Here is a 15,014-nt window from a genome sequence, read left to right on the forward strand (position 1 = left end):
TTGAAGAATCCTTTAATATGAACAATGAAAACATGAGTTATATTAAAAAGGTATTATGCACCACTAAGTGGATTAAAACAGTTTTTTTTTCTTGAAACGGCCGATCCTGCTATGTATAAATGCTTGGTAGAAAACATACCTTGGGACAAAATTTAACCCAGAAGAATGGTATTTTTTCCTAAATCGAATTTGTCAGTGAAGGACTCGAATAGCCATTTTGACAATATTTTAGTTTATGAAAATTTGACCCTTTTCCAAAGACGATCTAAATTAAAATTTTGAAAAATATATTGGTTAAATTTTTATACTCTAACATTATTTCGTGATGGTTCCCTGCTTGAGAATGACATTGGGTATCAAGAAAACGTCATGAAATGCTCTTGTTGTGCAGAAATGTTTACAATGTTACGCCGTTAGTAACCGATATTATACCGTACTGCCATCAAAAAATAACCAAGAAGTCAGTTTAAAAGAAATGCACCAATTTCGCTGTTGACAATATTTTCAGATGAAATATGTTTGTTTATTAGAAATTCTTTCGGGTTGGAAAATGCTTGTTGGAAATCCTTTTGTAAATTGTGGCGAAATACATGATACTTTGTAAAGATGGTAGAATAATTCCAGAAAATTGGTAATAACCAAATCATATATATATAACAGGGCTGAAAAGTCACCACTTGTGGCTGAACACCCATTTTAAATCTTAATAATTTAATTTTAACTCATATTCCAATAAATAGTTATTAAAAAATAAAAAAAAAAAAAAATAATAATAATTCCAGAAATTAACGGCTAAAAAGGCGCGAAAATCAGGATCCACATCTCCAATTTGAATTAACATCTATATTTATATCATTACATCTAATGGTTCTATATTTCTGAGTCTGTATAACTCATTTGTACTAAACCAGGGAGGACGCTTCAAAATCATTTTCAGAATTTTATTCTGAATCCTTTGAAGCGTTTTCTTCCTGGTGTGATAATGTGATTATTATTTGGTTTAATAAAAGAGGCTCTTGGCTTATGAGGAAAGATAATTTATTGCATTTTTTCTGCATTTGGTGCAATTTTCTATTTTGACAGATAATCACTGAAAATATATAAAAAAACCCTTCTTAATCCACCTAGTGGTGTGATAATGCCTTTCTCTTCTTTCATAACAGTCTCATGAAAATATGTTTCATACTTTTATTAAATAATTTTGGATACTAATTTTGACACCAATTGATTCAAAAAAATTTTTTTTTTGAGATGACACTAAATTTCGATGTTTTATGCAGTTTTAAGAGTTTTGGCATCAAAAAAAATTTTCGATTTTGGAAATTTCATGTACTCCCCCCTATGGTGCTTTTTCAAGATCGAAAATTGTCAAACCTTTACCACCGGGCAGCACCCCTTAAGCATGTCCGATTTAGGCATGGCAATGGCACGACAGTAGCTTTCAAACGAGCCCAAGTTTGTTAAAATCGGATCAGCCATCTCTGAGAAAATTGAGCGCGTTCAAATACAACGCTTTTTGTCGGTTACGTCACTTATACAATCATATCTCCGGAACCAAAAGTCACAGCCATTTTATCTTCGAACTTGATCAATGATCCGATAGTAGCTTTCAAACGAGCCCAAGTTTGTTCAAATCGGTTCAGCCATCTCTGAGAAAATTGAGCGCGTTCAAATATCTTCGAAAAGTGCACACACATACGCACACACAGACATTTTCCGATCTCGACGAACTGAGTCGAATGGTATATAACACTATGGGTCTCCGAGGCTCCGTTCGAAAGTCGGTTTTTCCAGCAATTCTAATACCTTTCTATAGAGAAAGGCAAAAACATCTTCTCCACCCCCTTTGTCGTGCGAAAATGTGTTTTTCACTTGTCATTCGAACAATTGTAAACATTTTTTAATAAACTAATAGTTGACACAAATTCAGATAGTCTCATTTCGGTCTGTTCAGATTGATTCGGGTAATTTACTAAAGTGTGCTTAAACAGTTACGTCACTTATTCAGTAAAATTCCCGGAACCAAAGCTCCTGTTTGTCGGATATGTCAACGTGCTAAGATTCGAACCGAAAGTGTTCGCCATAATCCTTTAAAATTTGACCAATGACTTAATAGTACATGACATGACTGAGTCGTCCGTAACAACACATACTGGAGCGCAAAGCAACAGGCAGCCGTGACCACCGGCCACTAAAGTACCAGCGAACAAGCTTCGGTTCGGGAGTTTTTCAGTCGTCGGGGAACTCTCCGTCGGTGTAGTCTAAATCCTTCGCCGGGATTAGACTAGTAGATTGCGACGTAGCACTGGTATGGATCGTCTGGGCGCCAGTGAACCGAAAGCCTTCCTTCAACCGGAATCACTGGAGCGACTCAGGCATCCTGCCGATCGATCCGTTCACGGGTTCTGGGAACGTCGGTCCGGGGGAAACTCCATCGTCGGGGAACTTCTCCGTCGGTGTAGGCTAGATCCATCATCGGCGATTAGCCGAGTAGTTCGCGACGTCGACCAGTCCTGGGTAGTCGAGGCGAGGCGAGAGTGGTGGTGCTTCAGTACAGCCCCCCTGCCGAAGTAATACTTTATGGTAGTCCAGGCAGGATGAGGGGAATGAAGCTTAGGGGGTGTTTTAGTTCGGGTTCGACTCCCACATACAAAGTTCACTTATGTGCAGGTAGCTTTATGATCCGGTGATTTCACCTCCCACTAAAAAAAACACACACACACACCCATTACTCAGCTCGACAAACTGAATCAAACTTGTCAAGTGATTGCATAACCTTTCTATATGAAAAAGGCAAAAATCGTTCGCCCTTCTTCAAGTTCAGTTTTAAGTCAATTTGATATCCCCAAACGGAACGAACTAAATTAGCTCTGCGTCTAATTCGTATTACTGTATTTGAATTCGTTCATTTTAACAACAAAATTTCGAAAATAACTATTACATTAGTTAAAATTGAGAATTCACTTTGCTAAAAAAATTCTTATTTTTCGAGAACGTGTTTAGTTGGCGAATATCCCGCAATAATTCAATCCAACACGGAATTCTCATTGACAACCAATTTTGTGACTAAAATCAGAAATTTGTGTCTATTTATCTATCACCATCATTGCTGAACGACAGCACAAAGAAAACAAAAGTGAAATTGGTTTTATTAACAAGTTTATTGCCAAAAATGAGCAAGGTCAAAGCAACACAATTTATTAAAAAGCTAAAAAGGACAGTTTTGTTGAAACTGTTTGCAAATTGTGTTGATGTTTTTCGCATGTGTTACAATATATCCATACATAAATTTCTAAACCGATATGTAAAAATGCCGCAAACTCTTAGTGGAAAGTGCGTGATTGTGCGTAACAATGTTTTACATGGAAAGTGAAGTGAGTTTCGAATGTTGCACTGTAAATCTATATGTTAAATAAATTTTTTTGTATGTTCCAACCTTCCGGGTTACGCCGTCCGGTGTACTACTTGTATTCGGTTTTTGTTTTCCGAGTGCTCAAAGTTTTCAGTGAGAGAGTCGATTTCGCGAAATCGAAGCGATTTAGAAAACAAAATTTTTAAAAAGAAATTTATGTTTCGTTTATGTCTTTTCCTCCAATACAACATTGTTTTTGTAATTGCCAATGAAGAAAAGACAACCGCGACTGAATTTTTTTTTCGATAGTAGTGTCCATTTATGTTGGTTCATCCATTTATGTTGGTTAAAAACAACGTTTTATTTCTCTAATTCAACTAAAAAATCAGTTGAATGGAAATGAAGTGTGCCTTAGCTAAGAAATGACAGCACGTTTAATTGGTGAATTCAACTAAAAAATAGCTATTTCAACAAATATTTTATTATTATTAAGGAAATGAAAATTAAAAAATCAAAGTTAGCAAAAGTAAGATTTTTTTTAGTTGTCCCAAAAAATTAATAACTGAAATCAGAAAATCAACTATTGTTTTCGCCAAAATGCTGATTTCGGCCTTGAAAATAAAACGAGCAGCCATATCCAAGTAACATTTTTAGTATTAAGAATTACTTCTAGCTCTCTTCAATGCTACATCATGAAACTTGCATACAAACGTTAAACTCCATGAAAGCCTACTGAAAACCACTATAAGCGCATATTCCTGCCAAGTGGACCATTCTCCATAAGGTTTATTATGGATATGAACCCTAAGCACAAAATAGACTAGCCCCACTTTTTTAAATTTCTGTGATTGTTCAAATTGTATGAAAAATTAAAACAAAAACGTTACGTTTTCAGTTGTTAGCCAATGGAATTCGAAGTTAGAAACGCAACAAATTACTGCTGTTTAGTGCTATTCTCGGATATCGAAATTGACGGGACTGAATCAAGTAAACCGTATTTAGAACTATTCCATTATAATCTGTTGCGAGATCTCCTAGTTCACGAGAGGCGTAATCTTTTTTCAGTCTATATTTAGCTCTGTTAACATTCAAGTACTTGCGTGAGAGATTTGTCAAGTCATTATGGTTTAGATAATGGAGGATGAGGAGCTCTTTCAGATTCAGAAAAATATAAAGTTATATCTCTTAATTGTCTATTATACATAGTCAGTTGTAGCAAGTTGTAATGTGGATAATTTGGAATGTTGAATATCCGAATGGCAATTTGTTCCGTGGTTCCCTATTGGGAGAGCCATATTTATGGTACACTACAGTAATTAATAATCACAAATATTTCAACCATGACCATAATTACTATTTAATTGCTAGGTTGGTATATATGAGGTGCCAGATTGTGTTCTAGTATTGCTAGAAATTTTCTCGAAAACTGGTTGCACTGCTCTCTCATGAAGTGTTTTGCATATTGTTTGGTTTGGGATAGAATATAAAGCTCAAAACATATGCACAAAATACCAAAAAAAAAAACACTTTTAAAACGCTTTCTAAACGTCATACACAACTATCGGTGAAATCATTAGCGGAATCAACTAAAACAAGTACCGTTATTGTAACTGCTTACGTACCGTGCAACTTTTTGCCATAAAACGTGTAGGTCGTTCCGATCAATGGATATGACTTCGGTCCAGGGATTCTGTCAATTATCTGTATCAGTTGCACCCGTTTGATCAGCCATTGCAGAAACGGAGCAAATATCAGAAACGCAAGTATCCCGTAGAGCACTGTGATTAGTTCCGACATGTTTTCGATTGCACTTCCCTGCACTTAGCGACTGCAGCTAATTGCCACGCTACGATTCACTTCTCCCGATCTCCGGCAGTACACTGACAGTCTTATCAAGCCGTATATTACTACCGATAAATGTGTATGTTGTTGTTGTCGTTGTTTTGAGTTTTGTTTGTTGTCGGTTTGAAAGATCTCTCCGATCTCTCCGATCTCTCGTGTGAATGAAAATGTTCAACTAGAGTAATCGTACTTATGCTAATCGCAACTCGCAACGACGAAGCAAAGATGTTGGCACAGGTCACTGCTAAACCCGTTGATAGTAACGTAAGGCTTCATGAACTGACGAGGTAAAGAAAGGCACCATTACCTTACAACGCATTCGTTTTACCGTGTGTTTGGGCATCGTTAATGTAACGTGGCTATTCGGCTTGCGAGATACGCTTGGGTATGGTCAGTCATGAACCGGTCTCGATTAATATCTGCCAATGAAACAGCATCTTTTCGCTGGTGGTGGTCAAATTGTAATGCGTACACTGTAAATTATATAAAGCATAACTGCTCGAATATTTGATTCAGTAGAATTTGAATAACGGGATCAGTAGGTTTATTGATTTATTATGTATCCCTGTTTAGCTCTCTCTATAGGAAGTAGGGTTCCTCTAACCTATGAAAATATTTTAATGTATTGTTATACACTATTAAATCAATTGTGAACATCCTTTTTACAATAGAATGTACAGGTTGTTAAGTATCGGAACAATTCAAATCATAAAATTGTCTCATACATGTTTTCTTGGAAAACAATCAAATTGTTTGAAACACCACGTGTACAATAGATTCAATTGTAGAATCGTAGAAACAATATATTGAATCGTTGGAAATACAAAAAATCTTGTCAAGATACAATAAAATGTATCGTAACCCATAGATCTGATTGTGAATCAATTATTTAATGTGTTAAATCAATGGTTTATTTTTTTACGGGCAGCCATGTAATGGTTCTGTACACTCTGAATCGGCTGCGAAGTCTGTTGAAACAGAAATGTCAATTTCCACTACAGGAATGTAATACCGAGGCTTTGCTTTGCTAAATTTTTTACCGATTGACTCTTTTACTTTATATATATATATATATATATATATATATATATATATATATATATATATATATATATATATATATATATATATATATATATATATATATATATATATATATATATATATATATATGTATACATATATATATATATATATATATATATATATATATATATATATATATATATATATATATATATATATATATATATATATATATATATATATATATATATATATATATATATATATATATATACCAAATAGGTATAGAATTCGCTCAAACTTTAGAAAATTTTTCCGAGGCCCGGAGGGCCGAATGACATATACCAATCGGTTCAACTCGACGAACTGAGCAAATGTCCGTGTGTGTGTGTCTGTATGTGTGTTGTCAACTAAGAGGTCGAGATCTCAGAGATGGCTGGACCGATTTTGATCAAGTCGCAAATGAAAGGTCTCCCAGTCACCCAAAACGCTATTGAATGGTTTTGTGATCGGATGTTTACTTTTTGAGTTATACGAAGTTTCATGTCAAAATTTTCAGTTTTTTTACAGTATCTGTCACAATTGACCTTGAAAACAGAATATGTTTTCAGACTTAGATTCCGCACGGTAATAGCTATCCAACAAGCCATAGATTGTTCAAACCCGTCCATTTTAACGAAGATATAAAAATGTCTGTGTAAAAGACTTTTCCCCCTATTCCAGCAGTAGGAGTTTTGAGCGCTGTATGACAAAGAAATGCTTGGGAGCAACGGAAAACACGATTTTTTATACTGTTACATACAACTGTTTCTAAGTACCAAAACGACTGTGTACAGCATCCTTTTTCATGACATTTAGCCTCGGACCGATTTTAGCACGGCTCGTTTTTGGCAACATAATCGTTCGAATATGACATTTATAAACCAGATGATGGCAGAATTTTTTTTAATTATTTTGTTTTAAACTACTTACAGCAATAAATGCTGGAACAACATAACATCCATATACCATTCGAATCAGTTCGTCGAGATCAGCAAATGCGTGTGTGACAAATAATTTCACTCAATTTTCTCGGAAAATTTATTTTCAACAAATTCAGATCCATACGAAAAGTCGTATGCTCCCAAACAAAGTCCTGAATTATGTTTGGTTCCGACCTCTAGTTCCGGAACTACAGGATGATATGTGAAACGAAATCAAAATTGTGTAACTCATTCTTCTCGTAGATGGCTGAACCGATCTAAGATTCAAATGAAAAGTTTCAAGATTCTATAAAATATCTTGCTCTTCAGTCAGATCCAACTTCCGGTTTCGGGGATACAGGGTGATTGGTATAAAAATGTCTATTCCACATAAATTAATCAGGTTTATCGGGTTAGCAGATTTGGATAGTCGATAAAAAAAATTAACTTTTTTCAGTTTTAGCGGTATTCAGTTGTCGATTCAGAAGGCACCTAAAAATTTAATTCGTGCTATGATTTCTCAAAGATGTTTTCACTGATTTTCAAATATTTTGAAACAAATGTAAACTATACAGCTACTCAGGTGAATTTATCTGACTTCGGCCATACCGATTTTAGAATTCCGGTTCCAGTATAAAATCGTTTCTCGAAGCTCAATCGTTTTCTCAAAAAAGCCTAATCATATTTCAGAAACAAAAATTCAAATTAAAATAAACTTATATACAAAATAATTAATTTTATACATACATACAAAAATTAATTAATTTTATCCAATTATGACTTCCGGTTCTCGAATTACATGATGATGAATTTTTAAAATTCAAACCGATAAAGAAGATGACAATCCCGAAAAACTTCAAAGTTGGACTCAAAACTGTTGTAATTTATTCATCATAAGGCCATACGAATCGGTATGGGTTATGCTGGTTCCTGAATACCGGCTCTGGAAGTACCTTAAATTACCGTAAACTCTAAAGTGGAACTTACATATCATGGCATGTTTGATCGATTGTCATACTTCTGGATTCAAATTCGATCCGATTTGCAGTTTCGACATTACAGAGTAATGAGTGATTAAAATATCAAATTGTCGCTAAAACGACGGTCATTAAAATAATGTCATGAAAACTTAAACACCGAAGAATATTCATGCAAAAACACATGCGGATTGATAAAAAAAGGTATCGGCCCTTATTACCGTTCTCACTTCCACTTTCACATTCACTTCACTTACATGTCACTTCACTTGTTTCCACCTATTACCAGTATCACGTATAGTGAAGTGATCACTGTGGTGGAAAAAACTAATGTTTTCAACAAAATGTTGGTGGCGTGATGTTTATTATGACATCAAGTTCATCCAAATAATTACTTTTGCCTTTGAAGCGACTTCCGTACTGAGGATCACTGCTAGGTGGATTAAACACGTTTTTTTTTTTCTAAAATTCAGTTCACAGTATTCTCTCAACTCAATGAATATTTACTCAGATTCGGATTAATTGGATTTGTTATAATGCAATCCATACTTTTGATTTGAAACTTATGTTCAGAAATGATGCATTTTATCAAATTTCAATAAATTAAATACTTCCTGCCTACATGTGTAAATTCGTCGAGGTTTTATGACATATCAAAATTGTGTGTTGTTACGCCGGAGCTATTTTACAACTGTTATTAATCGGTAATAAATTTTGCTGAGGGTCTTATTGAACGATTTTCATTAGCTTTTGTTCATGAGATAAAATTTTTTCGTTAAGCATGAACACAAAATAGCCGAAGAAAAACTGCTGCCGAGTTCCATACAATCTATCAGGTGTACAACTTTGCTTCCGCCGTTTTTTCCAAAATTGAAAGCTTTATTGCGAAAAAGTGCTTACAGATGTATTATTCAAAGTATTGTCCGTCGCTACTTTCTCTCATCTTTTCGGAAATTTTTGGATCCTGGCTCGAAGAAAGGAGTCCTCTTTTGACGCTATCCATGAAGCAATCCATTTTCCCAACTCTTCGAAGGATTGAAAATGTTGATCTGGAAGTCAGAAGGGGCAACATCTGGGGAATACGGCGGGTGGGCAAGACTTCCCTTTTCAACGTTTCCAGGTACTTTTTGACCACTTTTGCGACGTGAGGCCGAGCATTATCGTGTTGGATGATGACTTTGTCATGCCGCTCTTGATATTGTGACCGCTTTTGTTTTAGCGCGCGACTAAGGCGCATCAGTTGCGTTCGGTAGCGATCTCCTGTGATGGTTTCACCCTGTTTTAAGAGCTCGTAGTAAATCACACCGAGCTGATCCCACCAAATACAAATCATAACCTTGGCGCCGTGAATATTCGGTTTTGCCTTCGACGAAGTAGCATGCCCGGGCTTTCCCCATGATTTTCTGCGTTTAGGATTATCGTATCGAACCCACTTTTCATCACCGGTTACGATTCGATGTAAAAACCCCTTACGATTTTGTCTTTGAAGCAGTTGCCGCTCGATGTCCCTCGGTTTCAACTCGTATGGCACCCAATTTCCTTCTTTCTGAATCATGCCCAGGGCCTTAAGGCGTTTTGAAATGGCTAGCTGGCTGCTCTGCTAGCTCTTCTTGGGTTTGGCACGAATCCTCATCAAGCAATGCTTCTAGTTGTTCATCTTTGAAGGTTTTTTCTCTTCCACCACCATGTTTGCCTTCGATATCGGAATCATCATTTTTAAAACGTTGAAACCACTCCCGACACGTTCTTTTACTCAGAGCAGCATCACCGCAAGTTTCTGAGAGCATTGGATGCGCTTCAGCTGCATTTTTTTTTCGAATTGTAACAGAAAAGTAAAACTATTCGCAAATGGCGAGAATTGGGCACCTGAACAGATATTTTCGAGCGTGAATAATACGAAAACAAGAACAACTGTCACTGAAACGTCGATGACAATTCGTTATACACTGTACACACACACAATTTAAAAGCATTATCATCTACGTATTTTGACCAGCCTCAGCCGGTACAGCCACCTATCGGAAAACGGCGGAAGCAAAGTTGTACACCTGATACTCCATCTTTTGTTACTGTTGTAGTAAAGTCTCAAGAAGTTTGGAAACATGACAACCACAGTGGAAAAATTTTATCAAACAGAAAAAGTGATAGAATGGCAAATAGAATTTTGAGATTTCCCGAATCAAAACAAAATTTTCGTTTTACTCCTTCCGAATAATTCATGGCTTGAACAAAATTTAATTATAATCAAGATATTATGATTTTCAAAGACATTTTTTTTTAATGAAGGTTATTGTTTTCGAGTTGAGCTATCGAAATAAAGTTTAACATACTTGTTGACAATTTTGTTATTTCCCTCGTCACATATGGATTGAAGTTTACAGTCACTGTTTGAAAAAGATAACTCACATAGTAAATCATATAAATCTTCGGTTCCAATAGGGTATCAGATTCCCAATTCGAGAGCCATAACTTTCCAATAATTAGCAGATTGCTCATCGGCTGAAACATTGTTGGTAACCAAAATATCAGCTCACTAAGATAAAACAATGCACATCTCCCACGAATCGTTGAGGTTCTAGTAATTAGATCCATTGTTAGTTTCATACAGTTCGAACATAAGCGGTGTATAAATACGTAGAATTAATTTACAGTTTCGTCTCCTGCATCAGGTATAAGCTGGAAAGTTATATGAATAACTCTTCAAATTAAATAAAACAGGTCATTCGCCTATTCGGCCAGAACCTGGGATTTGCTTCAAATTCAGTTAAAAAATTCAGATCAAGAATGCATTTAATAAATTCATTATTTTGTATCTGAATTAGTTTTCAGAATAAGGTCCAGATCTAGAATTCATATCCAGAATTCTGATGCTCGAGCGGAATTCAATTTTAAATAACTGATTTTTCATACTTACACTTCTTACACTTCTTGCGACTCCATAGTGTGATCGTTATATTCAAGCTAATAAAAGTTTTTTATGTTGCATATTCGTTATCATTACGTTGGGAAAACCTACCGATAGCTATCTGAATCAATGCAGAAATTGTATGTTATAATTTTATAATATCTAAGTTATTGCTACATCAACCTTCTTTCAACTAGTTGCTAAAAGCATAGCTGTGATTAAAGATGTGTTTGAATCAAGTAACGATAACTTACAAATGAATGAAACACTGTCGTCGCCTGGTTTCAACCAGTATAACATAAAACACATGCTCGTGCTCTTGTTGCAACATAGTTGGGCGAAGGGAACTAGAACTAGTTACGGGTTGCTACTATCGGAGTAAAATAAACTTATTTTTAACTAGTAGCTAGAAGCATAGTTGTTATTAAAGATATGTTTGGATTAAGTAACGATAGCTTATACATTTTAAATAATTCAAGTTCCATAAAAGGCATAGATGGTTACATAGACTGCTATTAAATGTTATCCCGATCGGACTTTCGGCTCCGGAATTACAGTGTGATATGCACCAAAAATGGATAAAAAGTGTCAATCACTTTTCTCAGAGACGGCTGAACCGATTTACACAAACCTAAATCCAAATGAAAGGTCTTATGGTCTCATAGCTTGCAATTGAATTTCATCTTTATCTGATTTCCTGTTTCGGATTTAGAAGGTGTGCAAATCTATGAGAAAATGCGCACTCAGTTTTCTCGGAAATTTCTTAACCGATTTTCACAAACTAATGTCGTTTTCGCTTGAGAAAACTGAAACTGACCCAGGTTAGTTTCGTCAAACAAACACTTTTCACGAAACTGTGTTGATTTCGCACTTAGCAACGGGGGTTTGAGCAAACCTGATATAAAAACTAGGTTCGAAACTGACTCGATTTTCTAACTTCAAAGGGAACGTGCCATTTGAGCCAATTTGTTCTGAGCTTCAAACAAACGATTTGACAGCAGTTAGGGTGGAAACTGGATTAGGTTTGGTATCAAGCGAAAACGACATAAGATGCAAATGAACGATCCTAAAATTCTTTAAAAATTTTTCGAAAAATGAATACAGATCAGACTTCCGGTTCCAGTATTACAGCGCGATAAGTGAAAAATTTTCTATTCCATGAGCATTTTTAACAAGCGATGGCGAAACGAGGTGCAATTTTTTATAAAACTCACTGATAAATTCATCCAGTTGGCAGATCTAGTTAATTTTTGGTTATGTAAACATACTTTGGGACTACTAGCCTTCGGTTTTCACTTCCGAAAGCAACGATCATAATGAAGAAATGCTCCAAAACCAGAACTTATTTCGATTTCTCAGCAACGGTTAAACCGATTTTTACATGATCATGATTCAAAGTAAATCTCTCATTTTTCTAAAAGATACTGCACAATTTTTCCATATCCGACTCCCGCATCTGAAATTTTATGGTGATGAGTGTGAAAACTTTCGAACCCTCATACAGAATAACGACGCAAAACCGGTACGCATATGTACGCGTTAGTACGGAAGAAGAAAACACCACCGTCTTTCGAACGAAACACACAACGTGCTTTGTTTAATTTTGAATTTAAATGTGGTAAATCCATATTTTTCTAGAGATGAATTTATATATCTGTATCGGGGTATCAAAATTCTGAATTGAAAAACTATATAAGAGAATGATAAGACATTAAAGCACAATTAATTGAAAAAGTTTCAACACTCCGAATATCAAGGAGGTACAGAAAGTGGGAACGCTAATTTTGACTAACTATATCTTAGTCACTTTTGGACCGATTTCAAAACTTTTTTTTACCATTAGAAAGATTCATTCATTCATTCGGAATAAAATTCATTTGAAACGATGAAAAACCGAATATTCTATTCAAAGTTATTATAAAACAGTTTCAACTGAAGTCTGTTGAAAAAAAGTGGGAGCGCTTACTTTGGTTGGCCATATCTCAGTTGTTAGAAGTCCGATTTTGAAAATTTGTTTATCATTGGACAGATACGTCTATCGCATCATAACTGGAAAAGAAAATTTTTCAATTACACTTTGTTAATGAAAGTTATGATCAAAAACGTAATCAAAAGTCCAAGCATAAATTATCGAAAACTTCGTATTTTCGACACACCTTATGATCAAAAAAGAACCGGAATTTTCATTTTAAAATTCCCGCGCTTGTCCAATCGGTAAACTTGTATTCTCTCAACGTTGGCAACACTTTTATACACATTCTGTCAAATTTTGACGCATATCGTACGATTAGTTTGTGTTTGGCGTCTATACAAAAAAGTTGAAAAATTTTCGTGTGGCGATTTTTATAATGGATGAAAATTTAGAACAACGGCTCGCCTTCGAAGCGCCATTCGGTCGATTGTTGTGCGGTTTCGACGTCATATTCATAGATCCACACCTCATCACCAGTTATGATGCATCCGATGAATGTGGGGTCACTATCTGCGTTTGAAATCATTTCTTTGGCCACATCAACACGACGCTGTTTTTGAATGAAATTCAGCTTTTTTGGCACCAGTCGAGAAGCGACGCGTTTCAAACCCAAAACATCAGTTGAAATGTGTTCGGCTGATCCATAAGAGATGCCCAACAACACAGCAATCTCTCTAATCGGTACAGAACGATTTTGCAACACGATTTGCTTCTCCGATTCAATGTTTTCTTCAGTAACAGATGATGTTGGGCGGCCAGGGATCTCATCATGATCCAAGCTTGTACGACCACCTTTGAAGCGTTTATACCACTCGTATGCCTGTGTTTTTCCTAGACACGATTTACCAAAGACCTTTTCAAACATTTTCAACGTATCGGAACACTTAAATCCATTTGCCACACAAAATTTGATGCACGCACGTTGTTCTAAATTTTCATCCATTATAAAAATCGCCACACGAATATATTTCAACTTCTTTGTATAGACACCAAACAAAAAGTAATCGTACGATATGCGTCAAAATTTGACAGAATGTGTATAAAAGTGTTGCCAACGTTGAGAGAATAAAAGTTTACCGATTGAACAAGCGCGGGAATTTTACAATGAAAATTTCGGTTCTTCTTTGATCATAAGGTATCTTTCGATTCTCTCGATCCCCGTCCCTGTCCACCATCTTCATTGGAACTAACAAGATCTTTTTTTTTGTTACTAACTTTTTCGTTCCCCTTTCCCTGTCTCTTCTCCATCTGGATGGCAACTAATTAGATCTCTGTCGTTTTCAAACATTTTGTTCCCACATCCCCTTTTTTACCACGTTTTCCACAATATTTACTTCTCTTTCATTTTCTTCGGCAATATCATCATCACCGCCCACGGAAGACCGCTCCAGTCGAAAACCAGCATGCGGGCCACCCGCCGGGCCTTCGTAGCCTGGGGGTGTTTCCCGCGGACCCACATGGACCAACGCCATCTGGAAGACTCATGCAACACTCAATTCATCGACCACTGCCGATCGCCATTACGATTTACGAGAACCCGAGACGACATAGTCAAATGATACTATTATAGTTTTAAGTTAGTCGTTAAGTAAGATTAGAAAATACCCTTGGCATCTTAGAGCTTAAGCAGTGTGCCTAAAATTATATTACATTATTGAATAAAAAAAAAGGTATCTTTAAATTCAAAGCGATGACATATGCATTTTTATATACCAATAGATTGCATTTGACATCAGCTATAAGTTTTAGAAGAAATTAATTCAGCTATAGTGAGAATGTCTCAAAAATGCGCTATTTTCACAAAAAATTTTAGAATATTATAAATATTTGAAGAATACTAAATACAGCTAAGCAATTTTGTACACCAATCGATTGAATTTGATACAAACTATAATGTACCGGAAAAAATAGTTTCAAATTTACTAAAGAAAATCCAATTAGATATTTCACAGAAATTTTTCAAATTAAAATAAAATTA

The 15,014-nt window shown here is 35.6% G+C and overlaps 1 protein-coding gene across 1 annotated transcript in view; it reads right to left on the reverse strand.

Moving 5' to 3' along the window:
* Positions 1-5,246, reverse strand: part of LOC131428475 (cytochrome P450 4C1-like) — a 31,497-nt gene extending 26,251 nt beyond the window's left edge. The window contains exon 1 of the mRNA XM_058592455.1: positions 4,975-5,246. Within this exon, the coding sequence (XP_058448438.1) occupies positions 4,975-5,149 (175 nt within the window). The 5' untranslated portion in view covers positions 5,150-5,246. The remainder of the gene's footprint in view (positions 1-4,974) is intronic.
* Positions 5,247-15,014: the final 9,768 nt, after the last annotated feature.

Source organism: Malaya genurostris, chromosome 2 (genome assembly GCF_030247185.1).
Source record: "Malaya genurostris strain Urasoe2022 chromosome 2, Malgen_1.1, whole genome shotgun sequence".
NCBI lineage: Eukaryota > Metazoa > Arthropoda > Insecta > Diptera > Culicidae > Malaya > Malaya genurostris.